This window comes from Lissotriton helveticus, chromosome 2_1 (assembly GCF_964261635.1).
Source record: "Lissotriton helveticus chromosome 2_1, aLisHel1.1, whole genome shotgun sequence".
Classification (NCBI taxonomy): Eukaryota; Metazoa; Chordata; class Amphibia; order Caudata; family Salamandridae; genus Lissotriton; species Lissotriton helveticus.
In genome coordinates this window covers 1,962,327,004-1,962,340,153 of record NC_136059.1, presented here as the reverse complement: position 1 = coordinate 1,962,340,153, position 13,150 = coordinate 1,962,327,004, and the positions used below count along the sequence as shown (strand labels likewise).

The window sequence follows — 13,150 nt, the reverse complement described above, 5'->3', positions numbered from 1 at the left end:
ACATTTGAGGCGGGTAAACTCGGGAACCACAGCGCCAATCCACACACCCGATACATCGTTGTAATCGTCAGGGTGTGCAGATGGACATAGGCTATATAAACGTAATAAATATACGTTATTTAAAAAATTTACCCCAAAAAAAAAGTAGTCCCTTGGAAGAAGCGCCGGCCGCGACGTTCGTGCCCGACGTGAGGAGCGGCGTCCAGGAGCGCGAGGAGGACCGGCGGACATGGTGCGGGGAGGAGCGGCGGACAGGCGGCGAGGAGCGGCGGACAGGCGGTGAGGAGCGGCGGACAGGCGGGGAGGAGCAGTGAGCGGCGGATGAGGTAGGTTATTTATTTATTTATGAGCGGTGGAAAAATTAAGCAAAAATGAAAATCGTGAGCAAGAGGAAGCAACCGGAGCATTACAAAAGTGAGCCAAACGCTGCATTACTGGAGGAAAAAGTTACGTGTGCAAGTTACAAAAGCGTACATCGTGAGCAAGAGGAAGCAAACGGAGCGTTACAAAAGTGAGCAAAACGGTGCATTACAGGAGGAAAAAGTTACGTGTGCAGGTTACAAAAGCGTAGAAAGTAAACAGAGGTATAGGAGGAAAAAGTGACGTGTGTAGGTAGCAAGAGCAAGCAAACGGAGCATTAAAAAAGTGAGCCAAACGGTGCATTACAGGAGGAAAAAGTTACATGCGCAGGTTATGGAGGAAGGCTCCGGGGGACCCACGGACAACGTCGGGGCGGGCGGGGGCCCTGAAGCCTAATTGCTCCCGGACAAAGTCGGGACGGGCTGCTAGTTATATTATAAACAAAACAAGACCAAAACGACAAAACACCACGATGGTATAGAAGTGGAGATATTGAATTTGAAAGGAATTAATGCAGTAAAGCACTTAGAAGGAAGCAGTGCTAAAAGGTTACTTTAGTTTACAAAGTGCTAGGGCAAAGTTCGGGCCAACCTCGTGGAAGCACAGGCCGGCTCCAGGACATATGCATGTCCTGGTGAACAAAGTACCTTTCCTGGTTGCAAGCTTCTACACGTAGTGAAGGCGATGCATTAGTTCCGCATACAGTTGCCTGAGTCGAGAGGTGTCAAGTGATGCGCCGGATTCTGCTACTCTGTAGAAGGAATGTGTTGATCTCTGTAGCCAAAGCGATGGTTCTGATGCGATACACAGATTTTACTCCTACAACTGGGTTAATGCCTCGGTTCTGTTACATACAAACAGGAGATGCATCAAAATCCATCTTGAAAGTATCTGAGCCACTCTCAATGAGCCAGGCAAAGGGGCAGCGGTGGAGATTTTGATATCCCGGAGTCTCTCAAGCAACAGGAGGCAAGCTAAGAAGCACTTGGAGATCCCTTGGAGGGAAGGCAGAGTCCAGCTCTCCTTCAGCACAGTCAGAGAGCAGCAGGAGGCAGGGCAACAAACAGAAAACCAGGCCTTTCAGATCAGTAGTCCAGTTGAGTCCTTTAAGCAGCACAGCAGTCCTTCTGAAAGATGTTCAGTTCAAGATCCAGAAGTGTCTGATTTGACCGGGTCAAAGACCCAGTCCTTACAACCAAAGAGCCTTTGATGTGGGGGGCGGCTTCAAAGCAGCTCTTTGAAGTGCACAGGTTCCCCTTTCATCCCAGTCCTGTCTGCTAGGCTATCTATGGGAGGTAAATCAGCCCTTTGCGTGGGAACAGGACACTACATATTCAAGTATAATGTTAGCTCCTACCTTCGGTCCTTCCCAGGGAAGGCCATCAGAATGCAGATGTATATAGATGGGTACTCAGACACACCTGTCTATCCTGTGTTGTGGCTGTCTAAAGGGAATGGAGTGTAGCTGTCATCAACCCAGACGTGTATCGGAGACAAGCTGTTAGGTAAACAGAGCAGTAAGTGCAGAGAAATGTCCACTTTCCAAAAGTGGCATTTATAAAAATGTAATGTTAAATCCAACTTCGCCAGTAAGTAGGATTTATCAATACCCTTCCACACATATGAAACATGAAAAAGCTTCTCCTCTCTGATCAGGAATTACAGCTTAAAAGTGTATTAAGGAATTCCCAATGCTAACCTATGAAAGGTGTAGGCCTCACAATAGTAAATGAAAAAAAATGCTGTTTGACAATACCATGACATGCAAAACATAAAAGTACATGTCCTACCTTTTTCCTGCATTACCCTGTTCTTAAGGCTATCTAGGGCCTACCTAAGGGATGACATATGTAATAAAAGGGGAGTTAAAGCTAGGAAAGTAGTTTTAAATGCCAAGTCTAAGTGGCAGTAAACTGCAAACACAGGCACTGCAGTAGGAGGTCTGAGACCGGTTGTACGGCTACTTTTGTGGGTGGCGGTTGACCGGTCTTAAATATAGCATCATTAAAAAACACAAAACATTCAGATATAAATATTGGGAAAAGACGCCAATTATTGTTATATTCCCCCTCACATTACCAAACATATTAATCACTGTATCCAACATGATTTCATCTAGTTATTGATTTATGCATAAGTGCATAATTACAAGGGGTTAAATCATATGCATTTTGGTGGCATATAATACGCTACTCCACCTTTCTAAGAGTGTGTATGTACACACACATGTTCAATCATATATATTAATCAGCTTTTCTAAATCTTCCACACAACAGACCTTGACTAAGCACTACAGCAGAACAGTTAATAAAAAAAATAATTAGAAAAAAGCCACTTGAAAAACTCTACTACTACTATTTTTGGTACCTCAAAACAACACTGCACTGCCCAATGTGCAGTAAAATATAATCCTGAATTTTAATTACAAATAAAGCTACATGCATTTCTTATATCAAAAACCTAACTAGTTCACACAACATAGACACTGTATAGAAATGAGGTTGGCTCTTCGCCGCCACACGTCACACACTACAATGCCTCCTTCTTGCTTTATGATGTAGGTAAATATTACCAGCCAAGAGACACACAACAGCCACCAATGTATCCTGCTGCCATCCGTCACATTTACATTCTGAGCTATTGCTGCAGTGGCTATCAATGACTTCTTAGACGTGCGTATCGCCCCACTAAGGGACGCGGTAGTCAGGGACTAAGCGACTGGAAACATCAGGCATACTGGCACCCTTTTCAAATCTACCCCCAGTGGTGCTGGAACAATTTTCAGAGTAGGGAGGCTGCCATCAGTGTTACTTCACTGAACTCATAAGGATGTGATAAATTTAAGATTCACACAAAGAACAAATGTAGTAAATGAGCCACGCCAATTTGTAGAGTGGTAAGGGTGTAGTCGTGTGTAGATGATGGTGCCTTTAGGAGCACAATGTTGGAAATATATTTCTAAAGCATGGTATAGAAGTGCGCTGTCATCTGCGGACAGCACATTCTCCATTGAAATGGTCACTACATCTGCAGAGTTACAGATCCACTTGTAAAACTATATAGCGCAGAAACAATGTGTGGAAATATAGTGACTGCAAATAGTCTTCATTTGGGCATTACCAATTAAAGTGTCTTGATTTGTTTTTGTCCCATTTAAATCTTTGTTTCCATCACACTTCAGAATTACAAAAAAATGCTTCATTTGTACTTTTCGAACTGCTAATCTGTTTGGAAATATTTTTTACCGTTCAGTTAGAAGTATATTTTATATGATGCTTAAAAAAATGACATCCTGCAGTCTTTCCTTTCACACCAGCTGAGCGCCGTGGACTGAAAGTCTCTCACTTGGCATCGGGCCAACTCGCAGATCTCGAGTATGCCACCAACTGACGCAATGTTACAGCATTAAAGGTTTCCCAAAAATTAACACGTGCAGTAAAGTGTTTTCAGACAAGGTGCAACTTTCACACGCCCGAGCAAGAAGTAAGCTGCAATCCCACACTGCTAGCTAGTGTGAACGGTTTTCATTCCACATCCCGTCTCACGTCACCGACAATAACGGAACACAAGAACAAACATCAGCTCCCATGATGCAGGTTAGTGTGGAGGGTCATTGCATCAGAGTCAGCACAAGTCCATCAAATCTCTTGGCAACCGAGTCGGTGAACAGGAAACATGAAACGTGATGGCGCCACCTAGTGGACCTCAATCCAGCTTGTTAAAAGAAGACCACGTGAAGCAAAACAATTCCCATCCTTTGGTACTGAGTGAAGTTGTTAAACAAGCATTTACAATGCAATGGTCTCGGCAATATTATAGGTAGAGCTATTGGCATTGCTCATTTTTTTTTTTGTATCCCTAAATAAATGGCATTGTCATTTATATTGGCAATAGCTTAATTGCTTGCATATGCGAGACCTATTGCATTAGCAGAGATAGAGTGAGGTAGTGAGATAGAGAGAGAGTGAGGTAGTGAGATAGAGAGAGAGAGTGAGGTAGTAAAATAGAGAGAGAGTGAGGTAGTGAGAGAGAGAGTGAGGTAGATAGAGAGTGAGGTAGTGAGAGACCGAGAGAGTGAGGAAGTGAAAGAGTGAGGTAGTGAGGGAGAGGGATGTTCTGAGGTAGTGAGATAGAAACAGAGAGTGAGGTTGTGATGTAGTGAGATAGAGTGAGGTAGTGAAAGAGTGAAAGTGAGTTAGTGAGATAGAAAGAGAGAGAGTGAGGTAGTGAGATAGAACGAGAGTGAGGTAGTGAGTTAGAGAGAGAGAGTGAAGTTGTGAGGTAGTGAGATAGAGTGATTGTGTGCTTTGCAAAAAATTTCTTAAAAGAAATCCACCATCATTCGCACGCAAAAGGAGCAGAAAAAGATTTTTTTGTTAATAAAAAAAATGGTAGTCACAAATAGAAATCCACAGACTGCTCAGCAATTAGAATAGCTTTTTTGTGCAAAGCTTCTCTTTTTATAGCTTTTTTCCTCGCTGTGCTGCTGGTTTGCTTGGGCGTCGTCTGGCTGCTCCGCCTGACGGAATTGTCAGGTTATCTTTTATTCACGGGAGGATGAAGGGGAGAACACACACCGGGCTGTTTAAATCAAGCCAGGCAGGGGGTCGGGCCTGCCTTTCTCACAGGCTGCGGGAATGCCAGGAATTAGAGACATCAAAAACATGCAACAGAAGGAATGATAAAGTAAAAGAGGGAAAACAGTGAAAATGGAGAAAAAAAGAATGTGCACGAGTGAGATATTAAGGCACAAGTGTATGGGGGTGAATAAAAAAAAGCATGAGGTTGAATCGAGACTATGTAGTCTGCCTTCTTCGTATTCGGCCCCTCTGATATTCGTAGCTCTGGCCGTGGCCTTCTGAGTCAAACTTAGAGCTCTGGCACGGATTGTTTTAGAAACCAGGCACTGAGATGCAGCAAAACATCAACATGGGGAGACACCTTCTTTGAGAGACCAAGACACGGGAGATACAAATACGGAGAAACAAATAACACAGGGAGACGCTGACATGGGGATACACTAACAAGACAGAGAACGCTCTGGGGAACCTCAGGAAAGACCCAGTACAACACTAGCAGACATAGTGAGACTCAAAACAGCACTGGGGATACTTTGAGAGGACATGGGGGCGTCATGAGATGAAAGCACTGTAGAGAAACACAGGATGTCACCAAGTACCCGATCACGTGCCAGGTGTAGCGGTATTTCTGGGTGAAATACACACCACCCGATCACGATAGGCCTTGAGCTTCTACATCCAGATGTTCCAGGTGAGGGGACACCGGACATATTTTACTGGTTCGAAAATCCCTCTTGTAAAAGGACGTGGATTTGGATGCACGCGGAGCCAGGCCTGGATGCTGGGTCCCGTCTGACCCCTTCCTATAGCTTGACGAGGGAGCATGGAATGGCCCCCTGCCCGCCCGCCACTGCCTGCTGTGCCCGTGGACATCGTCTGCATCGCCCACCCTGCACCACATCCACCGCTCCCAGTTACCACCTGTAACAAGCGAGTGGTAAACGTGAGCAGTAATACTCATGGGATTAGGGATTGCCTGACACAATTTCACCTTGAAAATCATGGTCCGCACTGTTAATTCTCAATCCACGGGGATTTACTTGTAATTAGCGCCGTGTTACCGCACAGCGCTGGTGAGGTGTTACCACACAGTACCGGTGTTTACAGGAAACTAGTTTGCACTCTAGGGTCATTTTCATCCTCATGTTATCAGGTCAAATGTAGACATGGACACTGGGAAACTAAAGAGACCAGGGATACTGGAAGACTGGGACGAGGCAAACACAGACCAAGGGAGATCTATACGAAGGGACACATGGGGGACACCGAGCATGCAGTGGCACACGGGCTCGGGAGGACACTGAAGAGACGTGGAATACAGAGGACACTAAGACATGGGGTGCCATGAACACTAGGAGAGACTGCAAATCAAAAGTCCGCCCCGAGCATACTGTGTGCTCGGGGCAGACTTTTGATACAATGAAATAATCATGAATACAATACTTTAAACACATCACAATACGATATATTTACCAAGTTCAAGTCCTTTCCTCTGTTTTTAATTTGAATTCTGGAGTCTGTCACACATGGAATACTTCTATGCACTGTCTTGATTTGGCTTTTAAAGACAGTTACAGAGGCATAGATCTGGGCTGGCATCAGGCTTACCTGGCTAGCGTCTTGTTTGGGGGCCAGTGGGCGCCTCTCGCGCTGCTCGCCTTCCCTGCTGCTGGTTCCCCCTCATGCTGCGGCCAGCGACGGCTCCGTTCCCTCCCCAGACTCGGTGGTGGACGAAAGCCCGCACTGCCGGCGCCTCCGACCGCTGCCTCTAGGGGAGGGACAGGGCTGAGGCACGTGTGAGTGAGGCGGTGGGCTGTGAGAGGGAGCAGGAGAGCGAGAGACAGGCAGAGAGCGACAGAAGCGCGGAAAGAAGGCAGTAAGACCGGTCAGGAAGGGAACAGATCTGTGAGGCAGAGGGGGCTAGGAGGTGAGACGTAGACTGAGACCCGGAGAAAGAAAAGGAACGGGGGCTCTGGAAAAAGTGGGAAAGTGGCAGAGGAGGAGGCTCTGAGTATCTCGGATACAAGAAGCACACTGCAGTCTTCTGGCAGGCGGCGGCGGGGATGCAAGGGACAGACGCGATCGGGCAACAATGGCGGCCTCAAGCTTCCGAAATTTTTCGGATTCGGGGGCGTGTTTTGCTGTCCTGAGTGACGGATGACGTCACGAGCTAAAGAACAGCAAAACTTACGCCCCCAAATCCGAAAAAGACGGGGCTAAATTGGAGGGACGGCTCTCTCCTCCAATGGCTGGCCTCCGTTTAGGAAGCCAGCCAATGGAGGAGAGACGAGGAGGGAGGCGGGTTTAAGCTGCCACACTAAGTAACAAGAAATCACCGGACTTCCGGTCTTGGCCTACGGCCAAGCCTACAGTCCCTCGACCTAAAAAGAACCGGAACAATTCCGAAGGTGTACAGAGAAGGCTTGAGTCTCTCTTAACCAACTATGGAAGAAAATCCGAGTTCCTATTTTATATAATAGTTAATGAAATATGTTAGGTCATGAATTCATTGACGGTAAAAGTGAGTTTTCTTTTATTCACTTAAGTAGCATACAGTATGTAGACACATGTTTCGCTCTGATTAATGATCTTTCTCAAGGCAAATGTATTAATTAACCACTATTATTATAGCATATCAAAAGCAGGAATTAAACTTTGTCATGAGCAAACTTTCTGTTTCAGTCTGGCTTTCAAAAGGCCCCATTGCAAGGGCAACTGGAATCAAGCGGCACGGGAGCAGCATATTATGTGGCAGAGTTGACTAAATTATGCGGCAAAAAAGACAAATCATGCAGCACTTTTTTTTATAGTATTACTTAATTATTTTGTACTTTTTAAAACTGGTATTACTGTCTGGGTAAAGATTTCATCTAATCAATACCAGTTTAACAACCAAATACATTAATAAGCAACTGAAAGATGCCCATTTAACCTTTGCGAAGGGCCTTCCACTGAATGTGAACAAACACTTCACAACATTTTTGTTAACTTTTCATCCGTTTGAACTGGAGACAACTTTTTTTGTTAAAATCTTCAGATTATACAAGAGATGATGGATTGAGTTGCAAATGTAGGAAATCCAGAATTAAGAGAAAACAGCAGTGGTTGCAGAATTGCAATGGCCCTGCCTATAGCCTACACCAAGTCTTCTGACCGGTATAGAAAGACTACAAATAGTGTATGAATTTTATTCCACAACCAGACGTTTTTAGTGTACACCCTTGCTATATAACCAATGTATTTTTTCAAACGCATTCTCAGCATCAACTCTTTTTTGCTTCTGCTCACCATAATGAGGTCAACAAACGTGTCCAGAACATGTGATATGAACAGATATGTAAGTAAGGCTCTCTGCAATGGGTAAATTAACTTAGTAACAGTTTTCACATGTTAATAGCGTGACTGGTTTGAAGACACAGAGGCAGTACCTGTGGGGGTGGGCCTTTTAGAGGGACACATCTTGCAAGCACCCTTTTCTTGAAACCAGTTGTTTGTGTTCAAGGGGATTGAAAAAGGATGACACTTAGAGACAGACAGATATACAAACACTCGTGCAGCATCCAGATAAGAATAGTGATATGGAAGAAAGAAGCACCCATTCAAATAACTGAGGAACATAGCAAAGGGACTGAAGGGAAGCCTAAAGAATCGGCGGGTGCTGTGGGTGGGGGAGCATGGACACAGGTTGGACTGTATATGTATTCCAAGTTGCAAAGGCAAATCACTTCAGATTCGTGACACTCTGGGAGGGTATGCGTATGTGGAAAGGAGGTTCAGCACCCCCCAGTATCATATCAAATCAAATAGCATTTGTATAGCGCAGCACTGCTGCCCTAAGGGGTATCTGGGCGCTGTGTCTCTGTCAAAGAGCTAGGTCTTGATTCTCTTTCTGAAGTCTGCCCGCAAGGAAGCTGAACGAGGACAAGTATGAACACACGCCTCTACAAAGAAGACATTTTCAACACAAGACACGCCAGTTAACACTTCTAGACAAGGCATGCACAATCCAATGGCTGTGCTGTTCTTCCCACCGACAAGTAAGCCACCAATGTAACTATTCCATTTTTTTGAAACGCAGGAATCAACTTGTTTCTCGTCGGACTGAAAAGTTTAAATATTTTTCCTTCTTTATGAAGATAAATATTAATATTACATGGCCAAGAGCCTCAGAAGGTGCACTATCATTATGAGGTCTGAAATAAGATTGCAATGAGGTACTAAAAATACATAGATAACAAATACTTGAAAATATATCCAAGACTAACATTAAATAAAATTGCCAATCACGATCCACTCTTGGTGGCTGTGCTCAGTCAAGAGTAGACCTTGCCTGAAGGTTGCCCTGTTGGTGACATAACATGACCACTACTGAGCACCAGCCCAACGACAGCATTGCGCCGCACACCTCTACCATTTAGAACAGGCACACTTACCTTCTCGTGGTTCTCTATGAGAATCTCCACCACAATGTTCTGGAATTTGAGGTCCATGATGGCAGCCACTGTTTCCTCTTGCGGCCTCATCAAGGTTGGTCCAAATACCACTCCCAGGTTCGCTACAGTCATGAGATTCTGTTTGGCGTGTTCTGCCACACTTGAAAAAGAAGGGAAAGTGCAAGTAAACGTGCTGTCATCAGCCCTGGATACTGACGCTTACTTTGGGAAGCATGCGGTGAGCCCTGTGAAGAATGTCTACTAACACATGAATCAAAAGATATATCACTTTATGTGGGGGAAAGTCAGCGAGGAGTAAACACAGACTGCATAAACTGGCACAGACACTCACACCTCTATAAGTTTCTTGCAAATTTTGGGTTCCACAGACAATGCGTCCTAAAACAGTAAAAAGTAGTGAGGTTCTCTTTACACTGAAATAAAGTCTTCCCTTCCTGGCAGGGCCATTGAGTAAACACCACCGGCTCTTCATTAACATCGCACTGCAGATTCCCGCTCTAAGATCCTGGACTGAGGCAAGACTGGGTTGGCTTTTAAGGTTCTCTTTGCCAGTGCAGTATTCCCACTTGCTACCCTGTCTGTTGATTGTGCTGACCTATAGTAAACAATTAAAGAAACGCCCCTTGAAAAGCTTAGATGTACACGAGTCGTATTGTCCCTTGTTCACAAATATTTGCACTAGAGAAAACCTGGGGCTGTCTTGAAAATCCTCTAGAGGGGCTTCAGCAAATCATTGAGTATTTCATTTGCACACGAGTCCCTGGAATGTGCGCCAGGCATCCCCTGATGTGCTTCGTAAAGGTTTTGATGTCTATAGCACTGGCAGAAGATGTAAATCAGAGATGAACACAGCTGTTCTCTTAATTTGTTCCACAAAAATGTTTGTGGATAGGGTTTTCTTTGTGAAAACCTGTAGACAACTATGCAAATGCATGGAAAGGCATTTTCCAATGATGTTGCCATTATGTTCCAGATTTTTTACATGTTGCGTCAAGATTTTGCCATGTGTTCTATGTCCTTGCGCTCAGTGAACACAGTTAATAAATATGGTCGTGCTCTGAAGGATCACTGCACTAACAGAGAAACAGGTAAGGAGACAACTTACTTGGCTAGATGCTTCACCAGAATATCCAACATCTCCCTGTTCTTGTCTGGAAGTTTGTGGACCAAGAAGTGAATTGCATTGACTCTGGATTCTGGGCTGCCACACTCTAAACAAACCAAGAGGACAAAAACAGCGAATTAGAAGAATTTTTAAAAACCTCAGCTTCACACAAGTGATGGACTCAATCTTAAAATGCAACAGAAAGTTTTCAGGGTTTGGGGCCTTGGATGTAAAGGGGACCCTAAAGCCTGTGCAGTGGAGGGGCAGAGAGCTGTGTGCCCAAGAGCCATCTATGTGCTCTGTGTGGCCTTATTGAGTGGTCAGTGCTGAAACGGACATGAGCTGTGTTGTGGAAAATATACGGCCATATTTTAGAAGGATTTAGGTGTTTAGATTGAAAATATGAGTTACAAGTATTCTGGTGGAAAATTTCAGTTTGAAAAAAATGTCTGAAAAAGAATGGATCTCTATGTAAACGAGCATTCAGTAACAAAAATGTGAGAAAAGTTAGCTACACGATACATAGAGGAAATGTAGTTTTACTTTCCCAGTCTACCCTATTATCCCTGGCCATGTGCTGTATAACTCTTTAATCATCTGAAATCAGGGAAGTTAGGGTGTGCATTCACTTTCTTGGTGTCCTTCTATTTGCAAGAGTAGGCAACGTCAAAGCACCAAAATATGACTAGAAACACATCGTCTGCTTCTTTGGGCATTTCTGTCTGGTTGATCGTTCTATATTTGCATCAGCTACTGTCTCCCATGCTTCTTTTTGTACGTGTCGGAGTTTACCCCGCCTTTACTTCGGCTGTGGGACCTTTAATGTGAAAACACAGACTGGAAAACAGTGCTTGCAAAACTGCGACCTTACATTAAAGTCTCCCAGAACAATATTCGACCTGACCTAAATAACACCCTGCAGAAATGTTGACCTATGTGTAATTCTTTAATCAAGATAAACTCATTTCGACTGAGAGAGTGCCATGTTATTTTGAACATTTTGTAGGGGTGTGCCATAATCCTGAGTAGTCAGCACCCACATATTTAGAGGATTTTACTAATTTAATGTAGAAATGTAACATTAGGCCGAGAATCAGTGGAATATTTAGTGATGTGTTTATTATTTAGAGACTAATGTAATCATATGTGAAATGTTGCATTAACAATGATGTGCCTTAATGAAATAATACATGTGCCTATAAATGAGCGAATTGACATGGGGTTTAATGGTGAAGAATACATTGCTTGCAGAACCAACATTTTTAGTGATGAAATGTAATGTCATGTCATGTTAAAAATGCATTTAAAAGAGCAACGGCCTAGGACACGCTGAAGCCAGCAGAGGCCTAACTGTATTTTTCTTTGGTTAGCTTCAGTCAGAAAAGGAATGATTTTCTCTTAATTGGGAAAAGCTGTCCTCAGCAAAAATTAAATTGTAACTTCGAATGTTGTAAGGATGGTCTCACGTACTCCAGCTTGCAGGTGCAAGGCCACAAGGCTCGTTAGGTAGAAGGGTCCATTGTTTAGAATTTAGGATAGTGGGCGCGAGTGCAGAGACGCTGCCAGGGAATTTGGGAGTGCAACATTCAGCGGAAAAGGTGCCTGGGACCCAAGGACACACCAACAGACTCTTGATGGAGAGGTGCCATAGTGGAAAAGTCCGAAGATCTGTACCTGCCAGAGGGGCGTACCTCTGGGCGTGTCGACTGTTTTTGAGATTTTGTATTAGGGACAGCACCCGAGGGGGCAGAGGCAGTCCGGAGCAGAGAGTAGACTAGGGGTTAGAAAGAGGGCTTGGGAAAGGCAAGATGTAGGCAGTTTGTTAATTTAAGGCAGAGTAAGGTGTAAGAAGGAGCATCTTAGAACGAGCTCAGAAATTGAAGCAATTTATTGGAAGGTGAATGTACTTCTTAGGAAGTCATCACTGCTGACACCTTTATTCTTTCTGGGTAATTCGTTAAGTAGGGATGTCACCTTAGAGTTAGTGTAGGGACAGTTTAACGAATTTCTTTTCCTTTTTGTAAATGCAATCTCGACTTTCTACATTGTCGGTAATGGTATGTCTGATGCTTCTCGAATTGACCCTGATTTTTAGCTGAGTCGTCTGAGACTCTTGCGTAGGATTACCTTTGTATTAGTGCCAGTCTATTTCTTGAATCTTTTGCTGAGATGTGTGTATGTTCAGTTATTTTTGGCTTTGTAATAAAGGTTCAAATTTTCAGTTGGTGGTCAGTGGTCCTTTGAGCCTAATTTGGATTTGTGTTATAAAGTGGTTTAAAAATATGATTCCAAAAATCTACCCTCTACGTTTCTAGGACAGGGAAAAAGATCCAATCGACCTGACCTGGGATTCTAGAAAATGGTAAGAAAATCTAGATAAGAATCCCAGCTTCCCCAGTTGGTAGCAGAGGATGGTTCCCTTCTGGAGCGAGGGAAGATCTAGATTAGGAGTAGAGGTTCCCAAGGCCCATAGAAATTAGGTGATGATTGCCCAGTGGATTGTCCCCGGAAGACAGCGTTCCATGGAGACCGCCGGAGAGTGACGGTGCGGTGAAAAGCAGCAGTTCGTAGGAGAGTGAGTTTGAATAGGGTTATATGTTGGTAGATTGCGGTGTTTATATGTTGTGTGTGGTGTAATGTCTTTGCGGAGT

General features: G+C 44.2%; 1 protein-coding gene across 2 annotated transcripts in view; it reads right to left on the bottom strand.

Annotated features, from left to right (window-relative positions):
- The window catches only part of ARHGAP10 (Rho GTPase activating protein 10), a 998,059-nt gene that overhangs the window by 252,818 nt on the left and 732,091 nt on the right, over positions 1–13,150 (bottom strand). For both annotated transcript variants that reach the window (XM_078676901.1, XM_078676902.1), the window contains exons 17-18: positions 10,500–10,605; positions 9,374–9,533 (exon numbers count right to left, since the gene is read on the bottom strand). In XM_078676901.1, coding sequence (XP_078533027.1) covers positions 9,374–9,533; positions 10,500–10,605 — 266 coding nt within the window. The remainder of the gene's footprint in view (positions 1–9,373; positions 9,534–10,499; positions 10,606–13,150) is intronic.